This window comes from Haliotis rubra, unplaced genomic scaffold (genome assembly GCF_003918875.1).
Source record: "Haliotis rubra isolate DU_JTF1 unplaced genomic scaffold, ASM391887v1 Scf687, whole genome shotgun sequence".
In the NCBI taxonomy this organism is placed as follows: Eukaryota; Metazoa; Mollusca; class Gastropoda; order Lepetellida; family Haliotidae; genus Haliotis; species Haliotis rubra.
The window spans coordinates 170,140-186,990 of NW_025767398.1; the positions used below are offsets into that span (position 1 = coordinate 170,140).

The 16,851-nt window shown below is 43.2% G+C and overlaps 2 protein-coding genes across 2 annotated transcripts; one reads left to right on the forward strand and one right to left on the reverse strand.

Annotated features, from left to right (window-relative positions):
- Window positions 1–7,505: 7,505 nt before the first annotated feature.
- On the forward strand, window positions 7,506–8,636 carry LOC124258214 (putative deoxyribonuclease TATDN2). Its single transcript, XM_046692276.1, has one exon. The coding sequence runs from the start codon at window positions 7,506–7,508 to the stop codon at window positions 8,634–8,636; it is 1,131 nt and encodes a 376-aa protein (XP_046548232.1).
- Window positions 8,637–12,838: 4,202 nt separating this feature from the next.
- Window positions 12,839–16,619, reverse strand: LOC124258209 (70 kDa neurofilament protein-like). The gene is made up of 5 exons (XM_046692274.1): window positions 16,508–16,619; window positions 14,739–14,896; window positions 14,242–14,346; window positions 13,270–13,386; window positions 12,839–12,888 (listed from the first exon to the last, which is right to left on the reverse strand). The coding sequence occupies exons 1-5, from the start codon at window positions 16,584–16,586 to the stop codon at window positions 12,850–12,852; spliced, it is 498 nt and encodes a 165-aa protein (XP_046548230.1). The 5' UTR covers window positions 16,587–16,619; the 3' UTR covers window positions 12,839–12,849.
- Window positions 16,620–16,851: the final 232 nt, after the last annotated feature.

Below are 16,851 nucleotides of genomic sequence, written 5' to 3' on the forward strand. Positions count from 1 at the left end.
GGAGGAACTCAGGCTTATTCCGGGAATAGGGATGAAACTGGCCCGGAAAACTGTGGAACTCAGAGAGACCCTCGGTGTCCTGACGGAGGAGGATTTCCGTGATCTCCCCTCTATCAGGAACCCTGAGCAGGCTCTTAGCGCCATCTCCTTCGCTGTGGAATATCCTGGTATCTCAACTGCAGGCTCTTGGTCTCCGAGGATGGTGGAGCAACAGGCTTCAGGGCAAGCTGCACCATCCACATCCAAATCTAAATCAGTTTTTGGACAGTTTACCCCTGTCACCGAAGGTACACCAGGTAGACTGTCCGATACTGATCAAAGGTTCCAGAAACCAGTCACCAGTACTGACGCTGATGCTATTCAGTCCAACTTAAGACAGTTGGAATATGCGGAAACCAACTTGCAGGCCAGGCGTAGAGGACTTACTCCACAGAGTCATAGTGCTCTCTATGACCAGTGGCAGGCGGCCTCTCAGGATTTCAACAGGGAAATGGAAGCTTTTACTGATGTTCTTGCCAATCTGAAAGCCAGTGGCCCTAAAGATCCGGTATCTGGCCGTCTTGCCAAGACACCCATGCTTAACCCTCATTCTGTGGTACATGGTATGGACGTGTCACGGCAGAGTTCAAGGACAAAGCCCAATACTGAGGAGATCGACCCTCGGGTCCTCCAAGGTGCTGATGGAAATGTCCATCAGAGACATGCTCTAACCCCTGGGTATAGGGAACGGAGGGGGACAGGCCAAACCAAAAGAATGGCCCCTCAACCAATCCTATTTAACTCAGCCCAGGGGAAAAACACACGTGAAACCCCATCCACCCAAGGGACAGCTGTATCCATCATCCTCAAGCTGTACGAGATGACAGTCTACGAGAGAGGGCATCGAGAAGCAGGAAATTCGATAGAGAATCAGAAGGAGATGAATATCTGTTTAAGCGGAACGGGAGCGACCCCGTTGGGCCTCCTACTTCCAGTACCCCTGCTGGGCCTAGAGAGGAAATGTATCTGGAATCTGGGACAGAAGATGGTTTGTCAAGATATACAGATGGGTACCCTAGGATTAACCATGCCTTAAGGGATTATCCTGTATATGGAGACACACATGATCATTCGTATGGTAGCCATCAACGTTCCCGCTCCCAAAGGTCTCACAGATATGGAGACTATATCGACCATGAGCCAAGGAGTATTATTCCGGAGAAGGTCCTAATCGATGCCGGGTGGATGCTACACATCCTGTGGCCCGCAAGCCAATCCGAGATCATTCTAGATATTTTGCTGATGGTCTCGCACCTGCCCCCAGAGATAGGCAGAGGATGTGTAAACCTCTACGTAACGAGAGGGTAGACAGGATCCAAAGAGCTCCTCATCGTCATCAAGCCGCCTGGAGAGAACCGTTAGGCTACTCTTCGGAAAGCGACTTAGATGAAGTTCAGCCTAAACATATTGGGAGGAAACATCGAGCAGATGGGGATAAACCAACAGCTTCACTACCGCGGATGTTATATGACGGTAGTACAAGATGGTCCTCCTTTTATATGAAATTTCAACGTTTTGCTCGCTCTCAATCATGGAAGGATGAAGAAAAGTTAGATCAGTTGTGTTACTGCCTAACCGGTAAAGCAGCTGATTTCTTTGCCTTATTGATAGAGAGGGATGAGTTTATCTCCTTCCAAGGAATGGTGAAGAAACTGGATAGGCGGTTTGGGAAACAGTGTCATGCAGAGACTGCCCAACTGCAGTTTCCAAACCTTCGTCAGAACTCGGACGAGTCCTTGGAAGAATGGGCGGAGCGTGTACTCCAAGTCGCGATTGCTGCCTTTCCGGATTTACCAGATGACTTTGTGGAACAACAAGTGGTGCCAAGGATGTGCTAATAAAGAAGCTGCCCACTATGTTTCAAACCTGGGATTGAGAACTCTGGAATCAGCCATGGATGCTGTACAGAAGTACTTCCAGAACACCCAGGCCGTATATGGTAGACCAGTCATTAGGCGAGATGTGAAGCAATCCAACTTGGCCAATGATTCCGAGGAAGATGAATATTTGGTGTCGCAAATGACTTCTCAGTCGAATCACACTCCTTCTCAGGATAAGCGGCAAACTCCATCACAACCCGTAAGGTACAATGTGGTGGAACGTTTGACCCACCTGGAAGCTCGGGTTGAGGAGATGTCAGCAGACATACGGAAGTTGACAGCCATCATGAGTCGACGTTTTAGAAGCCCCTCGTCATCACCAACAAGATCGGGGGAGTGCTTCAAATGTGGGAAAACAAGCTATTTCCGCAGAGATTGTCCAATCAATTCTAACGACAGTAAAAGAGGAGAGAAAAAGGTCACGTTTAATGCTCAGGAAAAGGGTGTTAAAGCAATTCAAGATGCAACTGAGGCTTTAAACATGTCTGGATCGAGCTCGGAGGCCTAACCTCGATCCCAGTTGAAGAAGGCCAACAACCGCAAGTCGCAGACAGTCAACAGGTTGAGACTCCTCGGACACAATATCTGCCATTGTTAGAACCCACTGGACATGACATGCCTTCAATGACCTCCTGCAATTCGTCTATTGCTCCTGAGTCAACTAGTTCCTCGAAAGAAGATAGTTCATCAATTCCAGAGATCACAGTTAGGCAATTAAAAAGTGGATCTATGTTTTTGGTACCAGTCCGAATCCAGGACCAGCATACTACTGCAGTGGTGGATACCGCGGCTGAGGTTACCATAATATCAGACACTTTTTATAAGAAACTCTCATGGAAACCTGAGAAAAAACAGGACATTAAGTTGAGAACTGCTGGGAGAGACTTACATATGTCTTCCTTTGTGACAGAACCACTCCAGTTGCAACTAGGGTCTGAAACCTATTCGATTCCTGTGGTAGTGGGTCCCATTCAAGATGATGTTCTTCTGGGACTGGACTTCTTAGTTCCCCAGGGGCTCATCTGGACTTGACTCAACAAGTACTGCAGATTGGATCAGATATCATTGAAATGACTCTATGCCGTTCTCAAAAGGTACCACCACAAGTATCAAGGATCTCGGTATCAAAGAAAACCGTTATTCCACCCAATTCGCACGACAACTTGAATGTCCTATATCAAAGCAACTCACAGATTTCATCATTGAGCCACGCCTAACAAAATCTGATCTACTGATGCCCAGGACGTACCAAAATGGAGGAAGTACCCCCATTGTGTGTCTGGTTAATCCTTCGGATCATCAAGTGGTGTTACAGCCTAGTCAAGTCTTAGGGGTTGCCATGGAAATAGATCATGTCGAATCACCCTTTGAGCAATTGGCGGCTGTCAAAACAAATAGTCAACCCAACATCCCTGCTCATCTGAGAAGTCTGTTTCAAAGATCATCTGAATTACTTCAAGGTCAGGAAGTTCAGCAATTGGCACAATTACTTACAGACTATCAGGATGTATTTGCAAAAGATGACTTGGATCTGGGAAACTTTACAGCGCTTGAACATTCCATCGACACCGGGAATGCCAAACCAATTAAACAGCTCATGCGAAGGACACCACTTGGATTTGAAAGGAGGAGGAGTCACATCTTAAGAAAATGTTAGATGCTGGAGTCATCCAACCTTCTGTATCAGAGTGGGCTGCACCCCTGTATTAATACGCAAGCTTGATAATACAGTACGTTGGTCTAATCTAGATTTTCGGTCTGAACGGAGTCACGAAAAAGGATGTATTTCCGCTGCCGCTGATAGAAGATTGTCTGGACACACTCGCGGGTAACGTCTGGTACTCGAAGCTGGATGCAAACTCAGCTTATTAGGAAGTCAAAATATCACCAATGGATCGTGCGAAAACAGCTTTCATCACCAAGTATGGTCTTTTTGAACATGTTCGGATGGGATTTGGCCTCTGTAATGCTCCAGCAACATATTCACGAGTAATGAATCTTGTATTGAGAGGATTGACCTGGGATATTGCTCTGGCTTTCCTGGATGACATTCTGGTGATGGGCACTGATGTCGAAGACCATTTGACTAATCTTCGATCTGTATTTGAGAGGTTCGAACTTACCAGCTCAAGCTGAAACCACGGAAATGTGAACTGTTTCAGCAGAGGGTAGAGATTTCTTGGTCGTGTGGTTAGCCAGAATGGGCTGGAGGCTAACAACGAGGGCCTTAAAGCAGTGTTAACCTGGTCTCGCCCTACTTGTACAAAGGATGTTGAAAGGTTCCTTGGTTTTGCCAATCATCACAGAATGTTTATCAAGGACTACGCCTCAATGGCAGTCCCATTGTATCAAATCACGGGTAAGAAGGCATTCCAATGGAATGATGAGCAGGAGCAATCTTTCTCGTCCTTGCGGCATGCTCTTACCCATACACCTGTGTTGGCATTACCTACCAAGGAGGACCCCTTCATCCTAGATACAGATGCCTCCAATGAAGCAATCGGTGCAGAGCTGATCCAAATTCAAAATGGTGAAGAGCGAGGTGTTTGTTTTGGCAGTTTTAGTCTGACTGCCGAACAAAAGAGATATTGTACAACCAGAAAAGAGCTATTGGCAGTTATTAGATTTACAAGACAGTTTCGACACTATCTGCTGGGGCGACGTTTCACTGTTAGGACTGATCACAGCAGTCTCCAATGGCTACTAAACTTTCGGAATCCAAATGGCCAATTGGCTAGGTGGCTGGAAGAATTGAGCCAATATGACATGGTAGTGAAGCACCGTCCAGGAAAACTGCATGCCAATGCTGATGGTTTCTCACGAATTCCACAAGAGGATAAATGCCACAATTATAAACCAGGAATAATGTTGGAAAATTTACCTTGTGGAGGATGCAAATATTGCACTCGAGCTCATGAAAATTGGAACAGGTTTTTCGAGGATGTAGATGATACCATACCTCTGGCCCATGTTGGGCAGGATTGCCTCTCTGATGATGACTCACCAGATGATTGCGGCCTGCCGGTCTCCTGTATGGAAATACAATCCAATGGGGAGTCGGGGTTCTTATTGAACACCACCCCAGTGGCAGTAAGACTTGTAGGAACCGACGACGGGCAGGAAGAACAATTTGGGTACTCTACTCAGGAGATCATCAATCAGCAGAAATCTGATCCTGACCTGGCAATTATAATGGATTGGATTCAAACTGCTAAGGAGCCTAGTGAATCAAGTCTCTTTCTGACCAGTCCTGCAGCGAAACACTATTGGCTGAACCGAAATTTATTTCGGATTGACAGTCAGGGATTGTTACGTGTTGATCCCTCTCATAAAAGAAAAGACAACACGAGGCATGGCATCCCTGGTGGTCCCGAAATCATTACAGCAAGAAGTGCTAAGGTTAAACCATGATATAGCGGCTGCAGGACATCTTGGAATGGAGAAAACTATCTACAGAGTCAAAACCAGGTTCTACTGGCATGGCATGGTACCGGATATCAAATCGTACATAGGCACCTGTTCAGCATGTAGCCGAAACAAAGGACCTGTACGACATGCCCGGTCACCAATGATCAACTTTCATGCAGGGGCACCCATGGAAAGAATTCATCTTGATTTCATTGGTCCCTTGCCCAAGAGCAATTTGGGTAACCAATACATCTTGATGATGGTTGATCAGTTCACCAAATGGGTGGAGTGCATAGCTTTGCCTACCCAAACGGCGGAGGTGACAGCCAAAGCTGCCGTAGACGTTTTTTTCTCCCGATTTGGATGTCCTTTCCAAGTATTTACGGATCAAGGAAGGAATTTTGAGAGCAAATTGTTCACTGAGCTTTGCACAGTACTTCAGATACACAAAACCAGGACAACCCCATATCGACCCTCTGCAAATGGACAAGTAGAGCGATTTAATCGCACTCTCTTGCAAACCATTCGTTGCCACATTGATGCAAACCAGACAAGGTGGGACGAATTTCTGCCACAACTGGCAGGAGCATTGAGATCTGCAGTAAATCGACAAACGGGATATACCGCCAATATGCTGATGCTAGGTAGGGAAATCAATCAACCTGCAGAGCTAGTCTTCAGTGCCACACGGGAGGAATCTCCATCTTTGGACCCCGACACGTATGTAAGTCAGCTTGCCTCAGCACTTGGTGAGGTACATGAGTTGGCCCGTAAAAAATTACAAACTACTCAGTGCCAGATGAAGAGGGATTATGATTTGAGGATTCTGTCCCGGAAGTTTGAAGAGGGGGAAATGGTGTATATACTGGACACTGCCTCCACTGTGGGGAAGTGTAAGAAGTTGTCTCCATCCTGGAAAGGACCAGGAATAATAACTAATAAGATTTCCAATACATTGTATGATGTCCGGACAAGGAAGACAACATCAGTACATCATCATGACCGCCTCAAGCCTTGTCGAGATCGTGTAATTCCAAGTTGGATCCAAAGGTTTTCTAAAACCAGGAGTTCTATAGAGGCCCAAGAGGATCTTAACTTGGATTGGCTCTTCAACAATCAAACTAATTATTGTATCTGTAACAAGCCAGATGATGGAAAGTTGATGATAGGCTGTGACCAGTGTGACCAATGGTTTCACGGAGCATGTGTAGGAATCACCAGGAAAATAGCTCAGACTCTGGATAAATACATCTGTCCTCACTGCCAAACAGGAAGGGACAATTCACCTTAAAAGTAGAAAATTGCTATTTTTCCAGAAACATGGTATTCCAACGACGTACAAGATCTGTAGAACGTCACAGTGCCAGGAGTCGAGAGCTGTCCACCTCTTACTGGACTGGGGATGGACAATCAGAATCCCCGGAGTCCCTGTCAAGCAGGGGAACCACCCCTTCTTCTCCTGGGCATCGAACATCAGGAGTGGACCATGCTCATGGGCGTGAGGCAAGATCCTTGACCCACAGGCCCCATACACCTGCACACTCTCCCTCACTAAAGCGGAGTCACCAGCCTCAGGTTTCATCACCACAGAAACGGCATTGTCCGAGTCCTGACCATAGACGAGTGGCCTCGGTGGTTTATCTCCCAGTAAACCGGTGGGATAGACCTCAAGAACGTCTACCTTCCAGAAGGCCGGCCGAGACCTCAAGCCGACGATCTCCGCTCAGACAGACGGCTGTGTACTATAACTCGTCTTGGCAAAAGCATCAACATTCGCCAGTGAGAGGGCTCTCAAGACGGGAGAGATGTTCCTCACCTAGAAGGCAAGAAAAACATCATTCGCCAGATAGGAAGTTGTTGAGACGAGAGAGACGTTCCTCTCCGAGGAAACAGATCCTCAGAAGGCAGGAACATCGTCCCTCACCGAGACAGGAGCAACAGCGGCCCGAACCATCCTCTTCCGCCAGGTTGATCAAGACCAATAGCCAAGGGATGAATGTGTCGATAACGAATAAGGGAGCTCGATTTCACAGCAACCATCCTCATGGCTTAGGATCCATTTGCCCCATCAATTCTTGCGGCATGTGAACAAGAACATTGCGCCATCATGTCCATAGAGCTCATCTCCCCCACTGTCTTCGGGACTCGGTAAAGGCCTCGGCGGAAACAACTTCCCACATGGTAACAGCCATAGAAGACCTGGCTCGGCAGATCTTGGGAGCAGGAGCTACCTGGACGGAATTGCATCAGTTCGTCCTAAGGAATAGCCTTGTTCCCAAGGACATACCTCTCAGAGGAAGCTGCCAAGGGCACATTTCCCAGCTGTGCCAGATGAAAGGTTGGCCCTTACCCCTAAACGCCACCAACCTGTCTTTGGAGAGACCGGCTTGCCTGATTCACTGGAGGGTTTTGGCGTCACTGTTAAACGTAACATCTGAAATGGTCAGGATCCACTTCCACAACCTGGGAACCATCCTGCCACTGGCCAGTCCATCTCCGGTTGTGCAAGCCACACAATCGTCAGAGCCATCGGAGATGCGGACACCTCCACCTTCACCATCCGTACAACAACGGCACAAGCCACCAACTCTGGAGGGACTTCCCAGGGGCTTTGACACCCACTTCCATTCAGACAGAATGCGCAGCAGGCTCCACCTGGACGCTGCCACGCCCCTGGATGAAGTCCTCAATCAAGCAGGTCAACCACTAGATGAATCCTCCTTTGATCTCGTCAGAGCCGTTCAAGTTTTTTGTGATCCTCCAACTTGGCCCCAAGATCCAACCTTTCATCCATGTTGGAAAATCGCCGTTGGACTACATCCAAAACATGTGAGCTCCTATCGCTCTAATCAGCTAATCAAGCTCAAGAGTCTGCTGTCCTCACCGGACGTCATCGCCCTGGGAGAAGTTGGCCTTGACTTCACAGCAGGGAATTGGGAACAGCAGGGCAAAGTGTTGGAAAAACTCTTCAAGATGGCGGACATCAACAAACCAATCATCCTTCACCTCCGTGGAACCGCCAAAGACCGGTATCAAAGGGCCCCACTGGAGGAATGCATTAATATCGCCCATGCAGCAGGAATCCAACCGAACCAGAAGTTTCATCTGCACTGCTTTTCTGGATCCTGTAAAGAAATGGCCCTTTGGACCAAGAACTTCCCGGAGACCTGGTTTGGATATACTGGAATGGTCGCCAGCTTTGACGAACATCAGCTCTCAGCCCTGCGCGCGGTTCCTGAATGTGAAACGGTTTGTGCTGGAAACGGATGCCCCCTACCTATGGCCTCGCCCAGGTCACCGAGGGATTAACAGCCCAAGATTACTCGGTGATGTGGCAACTCTGGTGGCTGAGGCTCGACAGAGTTCTATGGCCAATATCCTAGAGCGCGCCTACATCAATGCTAGGCAGCTCTACAGGGTATGAAAGAACACTCTATGACATGGGATTCCCTAATCTGACTTGGTCAGGACTGGAACTGAGTCCACCGACCCGGTCTAGATTCTAGGGCACCCATAAAAAGTCCATTTTTATCTGACTTGATCAGGACTGAAAATGAGTCCATCGATCCGGTTTAGATTCTAGGACTAATAGACTAATTAATTCATCTAATAAGTTATGTGAACCGACTCGGTTGCCACCAAACAACCTGGTTGGGGATTTTCTTATTTAGATGTGTACTCTAAAATAACCATGAGTTACGTGAACTGTCTCGGTTGATAGCACAATACTGCTGCCCAACCCTGCAGGGATTTTCTCATGTCCTGATGAGGTCACCTGTTGGATGCTCCCTAAGCCAGACAGACTCACTGGATTCCAAGTGGGGATGCAAGTCCAGAAAAGAGGGAGGAATGTAGTGATCAGTGCTTCCGCACTCGTACATCAGGTTTCATCGGATTGGCCATCCAGTGATACTCGCATGTTTCTGGGTGTGATAGGGGCACGTGATCAACTTACCCGCCAAATCTGACAGGTGACAGCTGACAGATCAAGACGAGACACAGAACCGAACGGACGATAATCACAGTATACTACAGAACCCTTGATCTCCCCATCATCTACGCTTACTAAGCAAGGTAAGCGCCTTTCCCTATCACTAGGCTTTCACAACAGTAGTATTATATTGACACCCACCTCGCTGCCACGAGAGAAATTGTTATGTTATAAGCTATGTCATGCAAAATCCTATTGGCCATCAATCAAATACATATTTTACTACCAGTAGAAAGTAGTTTTGATTTTGTAACTCCGTGAAAACTAACCTAAATAGCATTTATCCTCAGACTGGCGGATATTCGCGACAGGGCGCCGCCATTTTTGAAAATCGTAAAGTGACGGGCTAAAGTCTGTTAAAATTAATGAGATTATGGTTTGTTTTCATCAAGTTAGAAAATCAAAACTACTTTCTACTCGTAGTTAAATATGTATTGGAATCATAACCAAAAGGATTTTGCATGACACAACTTATAACATAAGGATTTCTTCCACGGAAGCGAGGTGAGGGTCGAAGTGACAATACTGCGCGATAAATTTCTTGCTACATTCACGTGGTTAACGTGCACTCACCAGTATGTAGATACTAGTCAATGTACGTCTTTATGTTTGGTCTTATAATCCTAATTAGTTTATTATCATACTTGTATGCATTTTGAAACTAAATAAAAAGCAAACGATCTGCTGATACTTATAGTGAATTTATAACAGAACTGTAATATCTAGACATTTTATAGTTTGCCAATGTGAATCATAATTCGCACACACACCCTAGTGTATGTTGTTTGTCTCATTACATTTCACGGCAAAAACAATGATTCTGTTGAATGTTACGACAAATGAATAAAAACAAAATGCAAATATTAAAATTAAAACAGATTAAAGTTATAGGAACAATGTCAGGCTATTACCTTGTTCGAGGAATGTATCCATCAATATCCACAAAAACGAGTGATATGCCATTCATCTGCAGCTGTTTCAAGTGATGTGTCTTTTAACAGTTTAATATACGAAAAAGTGATAAATCTTTTCAGGTAATTCACATTGGTGTATAGTCTCATTGGTCACCCAAGATAGCACACCTGGCAACAAATTGCATAATGTCCGCCTTTCTTTAAAAACAGTAATTTAGTTAGCCAATAATGGGCAATCAGTCAATGTATTGCCGGTTAATCCTTTGAAAGAAGGACGTTGTTTTTACGCAGACACGACAGAGTGTATTCAGTATAGATTAGTAAAACACTACCTTTGGACAAATCCGCTGTGTAAGATAAAAGTAATTAATCAATCAGCGTGTTATCGGTTAATCCTTTGATCGATGTTTATAATGTTGAATATTTACTCCAGACACAAGAAATGCCAAATGGGAACCTTTGTCGGGTAATCTAAGTGTGTTACCACTAATTGTACCTGTTATAAATTCATTAACTGACCATCAAGTGAATGATGACAAATAACATGTGTAGGTTTATACCACCTAACACCGGTTACAACAAGGGAGTATTAATTGCTGTATTGCATGTGAAAACTTATGGGCCGACACTGTTTTGAGAATACAAACAGATTTTTACATGACATGATTAAATATCGAGGTAAAAAACCACAGAAATAGGATCAATTTGGATCAGTCATTATACAAATAAGGCCTAACGACACCAAGCGATTTTGACAGAATCGTCTATGAAAACAAGTTGTAACTCGGAAACTAGGCAAAGCAGCAGACACATTAAATGACAGTAGATTGTGAGAAGATATAGCTTTCATTTTCCACAACAGTTGTCACGATTTCAGGTTTATACAAACCTGTAAACAAGATAATTTCCCATCGGAAATGTACATGAATGGGCCCTCATATATATTCCTCATATGACGTCACAGAGACGCCCCGCTCTGAATGGTTGAAATTTCGTTCGCGGGTGAGAATTGTGCAGTGTTGTCAAAAAGGTCGATTTAAGTTAATTAAAGACCGAAGTGAGTAGTTTTAATGACGGAGTTTCATTTATAGCGATGCCAGTTAGTGATTTATGTATTTGTACCCCCCTAGAGTATATGTGATCTTTAATATATTACAAACAGACCTGATACACCAAGACAGGCCTGAGATACAATGAAAGCAGAGTTATCTACCCTTTTTAAACAAAGAATTTGAATCCATTGATGTACAAGGGTACATTGTGTGAATGGTCAGTTTCACAACCAGAATATAACCATCCAATCGATACAGTAGCACCACATAAAGTCTTGAACTGAAAGATGTAAACACAAGCGCTGTTAGATTATTTTCATACGCTTTTCTAAACTTCAGAAAAACATTTTTTTTTAAACTAATCAACATAAAAATTGTTCAAGAGAGTATTGTCACAAATATGGTTGATATACAAGCATGAAACTTAAATACGTCCACAATGATGCTCAAAAATGTGATCTTAATGTAACAGGAGATTGTGTTTATAGTTTTAGCAATAAAGTTTTATATTTATGACTTCAAGTTGTTTTTGTGTTCATTAGTTTATATGCTAGGGTTACTTATCCAAGCAGTTGGTCTGTTTAGGGCCTCAACAGTCTAGCTTTCAATACAATAGCCCTCAGCTTCCTATTTGATTAACATTATGTAACAACAGCTTTGCTCCATAGCACTTGCACACTTTTTAGTCACACTGCTAACAACTCTGCACAGGACAAGCAACTCAGCACAGCTCAGGTTAGACATTTACTTTATATTAACCTAAATAGAATCTCAACTATCCATTAAATATGTTATAAATAATATAAAGTGTTGTAAATATTACTATTTTATATAAAGTAGCCAATGTACCTTTTAATTTATCAATATGAAGTGTGTAAATGTATGAATGTGTGAGAGCATGATTTGATTGGTAGTTTGAATGTAAGGTTGAACAAGAAGTTTCTTTCTACATTATTAATTGTAGGCATAGTAAAATATTGTACTTATTATTTGTTTTAGGAATGCATTAACACAGAATACTTGTGTGGGTATATAGGCACACCCCGGTGTCACCCACAGGGTATGTACATATTATCTTTTATCATGTATGTAATTATCTATGTGTGATTTAAATATCACCTCTATGATCATTTAAGTTGATCATTTGCAAGTTAAATTACAACCATTGTGTAGTGTTTTATACATTAGTGGTAATTATAATGACTTATTATGAACTAGTTATGTGTAACTGTACTTGTTGCATGTTTAGATTTATGTATAGCATTCTTTCTTATATTACAGGGTGAATGACTGATCAATTGAATGACTGATCAATTGAATAGTTGATCAATATATGATGATGATGAAATAAACGTCACCTCACAAACACACCCGCAGCTTGTCATTATTGACTCACCCCTGCAACATTAACATACATTTTTTTTTAAATCTGGACTGAAACAATTGAAATCTTTAGCTATATTCTAAGTCAATATAAACAGCGGATAGGTGGCTTGGGCTGTCGACGCCCACAGATTAGACCGGTGCGCCCTCTGGTGGCGTGACATGGCAGTGCTTGGGGACGTTTAGGAGTAGTTGGTCTTCTGGATGTGGCAGGCCTTCTCCTACAAAAAATGCATTGGAGAGAATTTCAAAGGGCGGAATGAACATAAGTTTCGACATTGACTAAGGGGTAACGAGGAAATAGCAAAAAGGTTCCCATTGTGGTTGATAATGTCCCTATATATATGTGTATGATATAGAGTTAATATAATTTACAAAACACCGTTGTGTCGAACTTTGATGTGTCGAACCTACGGTTGTGTCGAAGTGAAAAGCAATTCCTCATTTAGACTTTTACCGGATGTGTCAAACTTAGGATAACTCGAAGTATTTGCGATGTGTCCTTCACCTTTCAAGCAAGGATGCTTTACTGAAGGTGTAAGCAGCGTCAATGAGTTATCTCATTACCAAATTATCGTATGTCGTTCATACTGTCAACGTACCTCGTTCTTGTTATTGAGGAGGGTGGTGGTGATGTTGGAGCCGGTTCCCCTGGAGTCGGCGTCGTGGAACACCAGGTCATTCAAGCCGGCACTCGTCGAGGATCCTTTGGCCCAAATCTGGAAAAAAACGTAGCACTGTTAAATATATACTGGTTACATAACATGTTGGCATGGTAACAACGTAAATAGTTGCAATTAGGTCATAAATGTTTGGTCATGAATAGATCGCTCTCTTTTTAATATTCATTAAAATTGAAGGTAAATTCATTGCACAGTATAAATCTCAGTAAAACTAATGTTTTCTCTATGAACGTACAATATTTGCGATTCTTTTGAGGAAAGCAGCTATATTGGTAATAATAATAACAACAAAAATAGCAGGATAAGGTATCCAAAAATAATATGGATTACCAGGCAGTGTAAAGCTACGGATAAGAAAAAAAATCTTCATTCCCGGCACGTCACGCTGACAAATAGGGCTTGTAAGTCTCGCGAGGCGGTACTTCCGGTACTAAGCTGGTTGCCGGCTACCTTTACGCGCGCCAACTTGCGACATGCGAGACTGGGCCCAGCTTACTTTCGGTACCAGATTTCCGGTGTCAAGCGTATATTCAAGAACCAGTTTTAATTCCAAATTGCGCGACAGCCAAATATGATTTTACTAGAACGGACCAAGTCCTTGGCTGTCACAGCTGTTGACAGTCGTCATGGTTGGCTAATTTGGGGATGGTTAGATCGGACATTTGTTAATCCTGCAAGGATTATCAGTTCCTTTAAAATTAAAACTGATAACCATGAGACCACTCGAGAGGGAATGAAACGTTTGCCACCGGAAGTACCAATGTCTCGCGAAGTGCCGTGACCTACATACGGGTCCTATTCCATATGGTTCCAGAGAGCAGAAAGAGGACCTTTTTTAACCACACAGTGGACGTTGCCAACAGCAACAGACGTTACCAACGCGTCCCTCACCTTGACCTGTTTCCCGGCCTTCAGTGAATAGTTTCTGAAGGTGTATGACAGTTTTCTCTTGGAGTCCAAGTCCCTCTCATGTCTGTAGCTGTCGAGATCGACATCCTGAAAAAAAACCCAAAACATTTTGGTATTTTGCTTCATAAAAATGCATCCAAAGGTATTCATTTCTGTTTTGACAGTTAAAGGTAACCCATATTACAAATGGGCTAGGATGCTTACTGGCGACATCAGAATATCATATACCCTTTATTTCCACAATGCATTTTTATGAACATGTGCAACAAGTCTTGGCATATCTTCTGTATTAGTACTTTTTTTAAATGAAACATTGATATGTACTCAAAATCTCTTTATACGTCCTTTTTTGCATTGGTAAAATCTGGTATGAAACATTCACTTCTTTTTCAAATTTATCGACTCCAAAATCATGACATCTGAAATAATAGCAAATTTATAGGAGACAGTTAGTTGGAACACAGAAAGTTTGTATTTACCCTGCGTGATGTTCCTGACGATGTGTTCTCGAGGACGATGAACTTGCCCTCAGGGTCAACGGAGGCGACTACGACGGGTCCAGTGGAGGTGCGCTGATACGTCGTCTTGGCCGACACTTCACCTCGCATCATCTTCATCGACACTTGGGATGCATCTCCTGGTAACGAAAACGTCTACAATGTAGTGAGATGGTCAATGTTCACCAAACAAATTCCAATAGAAAACAAATCATCTTATAATATAACCTTTTTATCATTAATGCACATGCAACAAAAATACACTTAAAATCAAACATAACTTAATTGCTTTATGTTATCATATATGATTACAATTCATTTAATATATTCTTCATACTTGTTTACTTTAAGACATAGCCTTTATGTTGTAGGTTACAGAATAATTAATTGACAAAACAATTATGAATAATAGTTCGAGATATCGAGAATTCGAGTTGACGAGATGTCACTACAGCAGCCATAGCGTATATACTATTAAAGAAGTTAACACCTTTTTTCCATTTGACTAAAGTTAACCTGTCATGCTATCACAGAATAACGGACACCCGGTGTTTTACATGGAATGACAGATTAACTAGAATCATAGGAAACAAATCGGGTTCCTTATCTTCTTTTGAGTAGTATAATCGAGACGTCATTTGTTTGTATGGCGTCCATGTTCGTTCATCGTATCGATAAATCGCTGTCAGAAACGGTGTTTCTAAGAGCGTCTCATCGTCATCCCTCTGTGAAATAACAACATGTTAGATGTGTTAGTTTATTTAAATCCCTTCTTACAGAGAGCTCCCCTAGATCGCAGCAATCTACGGGGTTATTGCCATGGAAACCACATCGACAACAAGGGAGTTAACTCAGACGTTACAGGCGAAGTTGTATTTTTAATGATGTTATCACCGGATCTACTAAATCTAAGGGAAAGAGAAGAGTGAGTGAGTATGGTTTTACGCCGCTTTTAGCAATATTCCAGCAATATCACGGCGTGGGACACCAGAAATGGACTTCACACATTGTTCCGCATGTGGGGATTCGAACCCGGGTCGACAGCGTAACGAGCCAACGCTTTAACCATTAGGCTACCCCACCGCCCCGGAAAGAGAAAAAAGATGATACAGCGATCGAATGGCAGTGTATGAGAAAATTATGCCATTGGTATTCAATAATCACTAACCATACGTGCGACACATGTCCGAGGAATAATGTGATATTCTTAATCGTAATGTGCCTAAAAGGCGATGTAAAATAAACAAAATCCAAAAATGGGTGATGAGGAGGGTATAGTGATGCAAAAATGTAAAGATTTTCCTTGAGTATTATAAGAATAATGGTACATCACAGATGAGTTATGCATATGAGCTCAATAGAGCTTATCACAACTTGAAGCATATAACAATAAACACATCGACTAGCTATAACATATAATCAGCTATCATACACCACGATAAATACTACTAACGTCTTTCATTAAGCGAGAAGGTGGCAAGAGGTACACACTCCGCTAGGGCTTCTGAGATCATGAAACTGACAGGGAAAAATTGGCACATTAGAAAAAAATGCTGGCGTCATTAGAAGCAAAAGCAAAGTCTCTAGGAACGTCTACTTGGTGGATAAATTGGAAGCAAGATATCAAGAAATGCCCATGCACAGTTATCTATCCCACAATCCTTAGATTAGACATGCGTAAAGGACGTTTCCGTTTGTTAGTTGCGCATAAGCCCATGTTAATCTTCCTCCAGCGGTTCTCTAATACGCACCCCCAACTTCAAAATGTCCAGACTGGGCAGCGTTGATATAGTCTACGAGTCGGGAAGAACTATCACTTTGAACGTTCATTACTTGCTCGACGACTTGCCGTAAACCGACTCTGTGAGACAAAGGTCAATGGTCAAATGTCAACGATATGTCAGTATTAGAAGAGGAATGTTTGTTAGTACTGTGGGCACAGCGTCACACTGGGACACGACTCGTGGTTTGGTTTTACGACGACACGGTCTGCTCACTACCAGATTTCTCTTCCTCCATTTTGGTTTTAACCTCTTCCTCCTTCCCTGATTGGCCTGCTGACTGGCTCGACATAGAACTAGATGATACTCTGGTT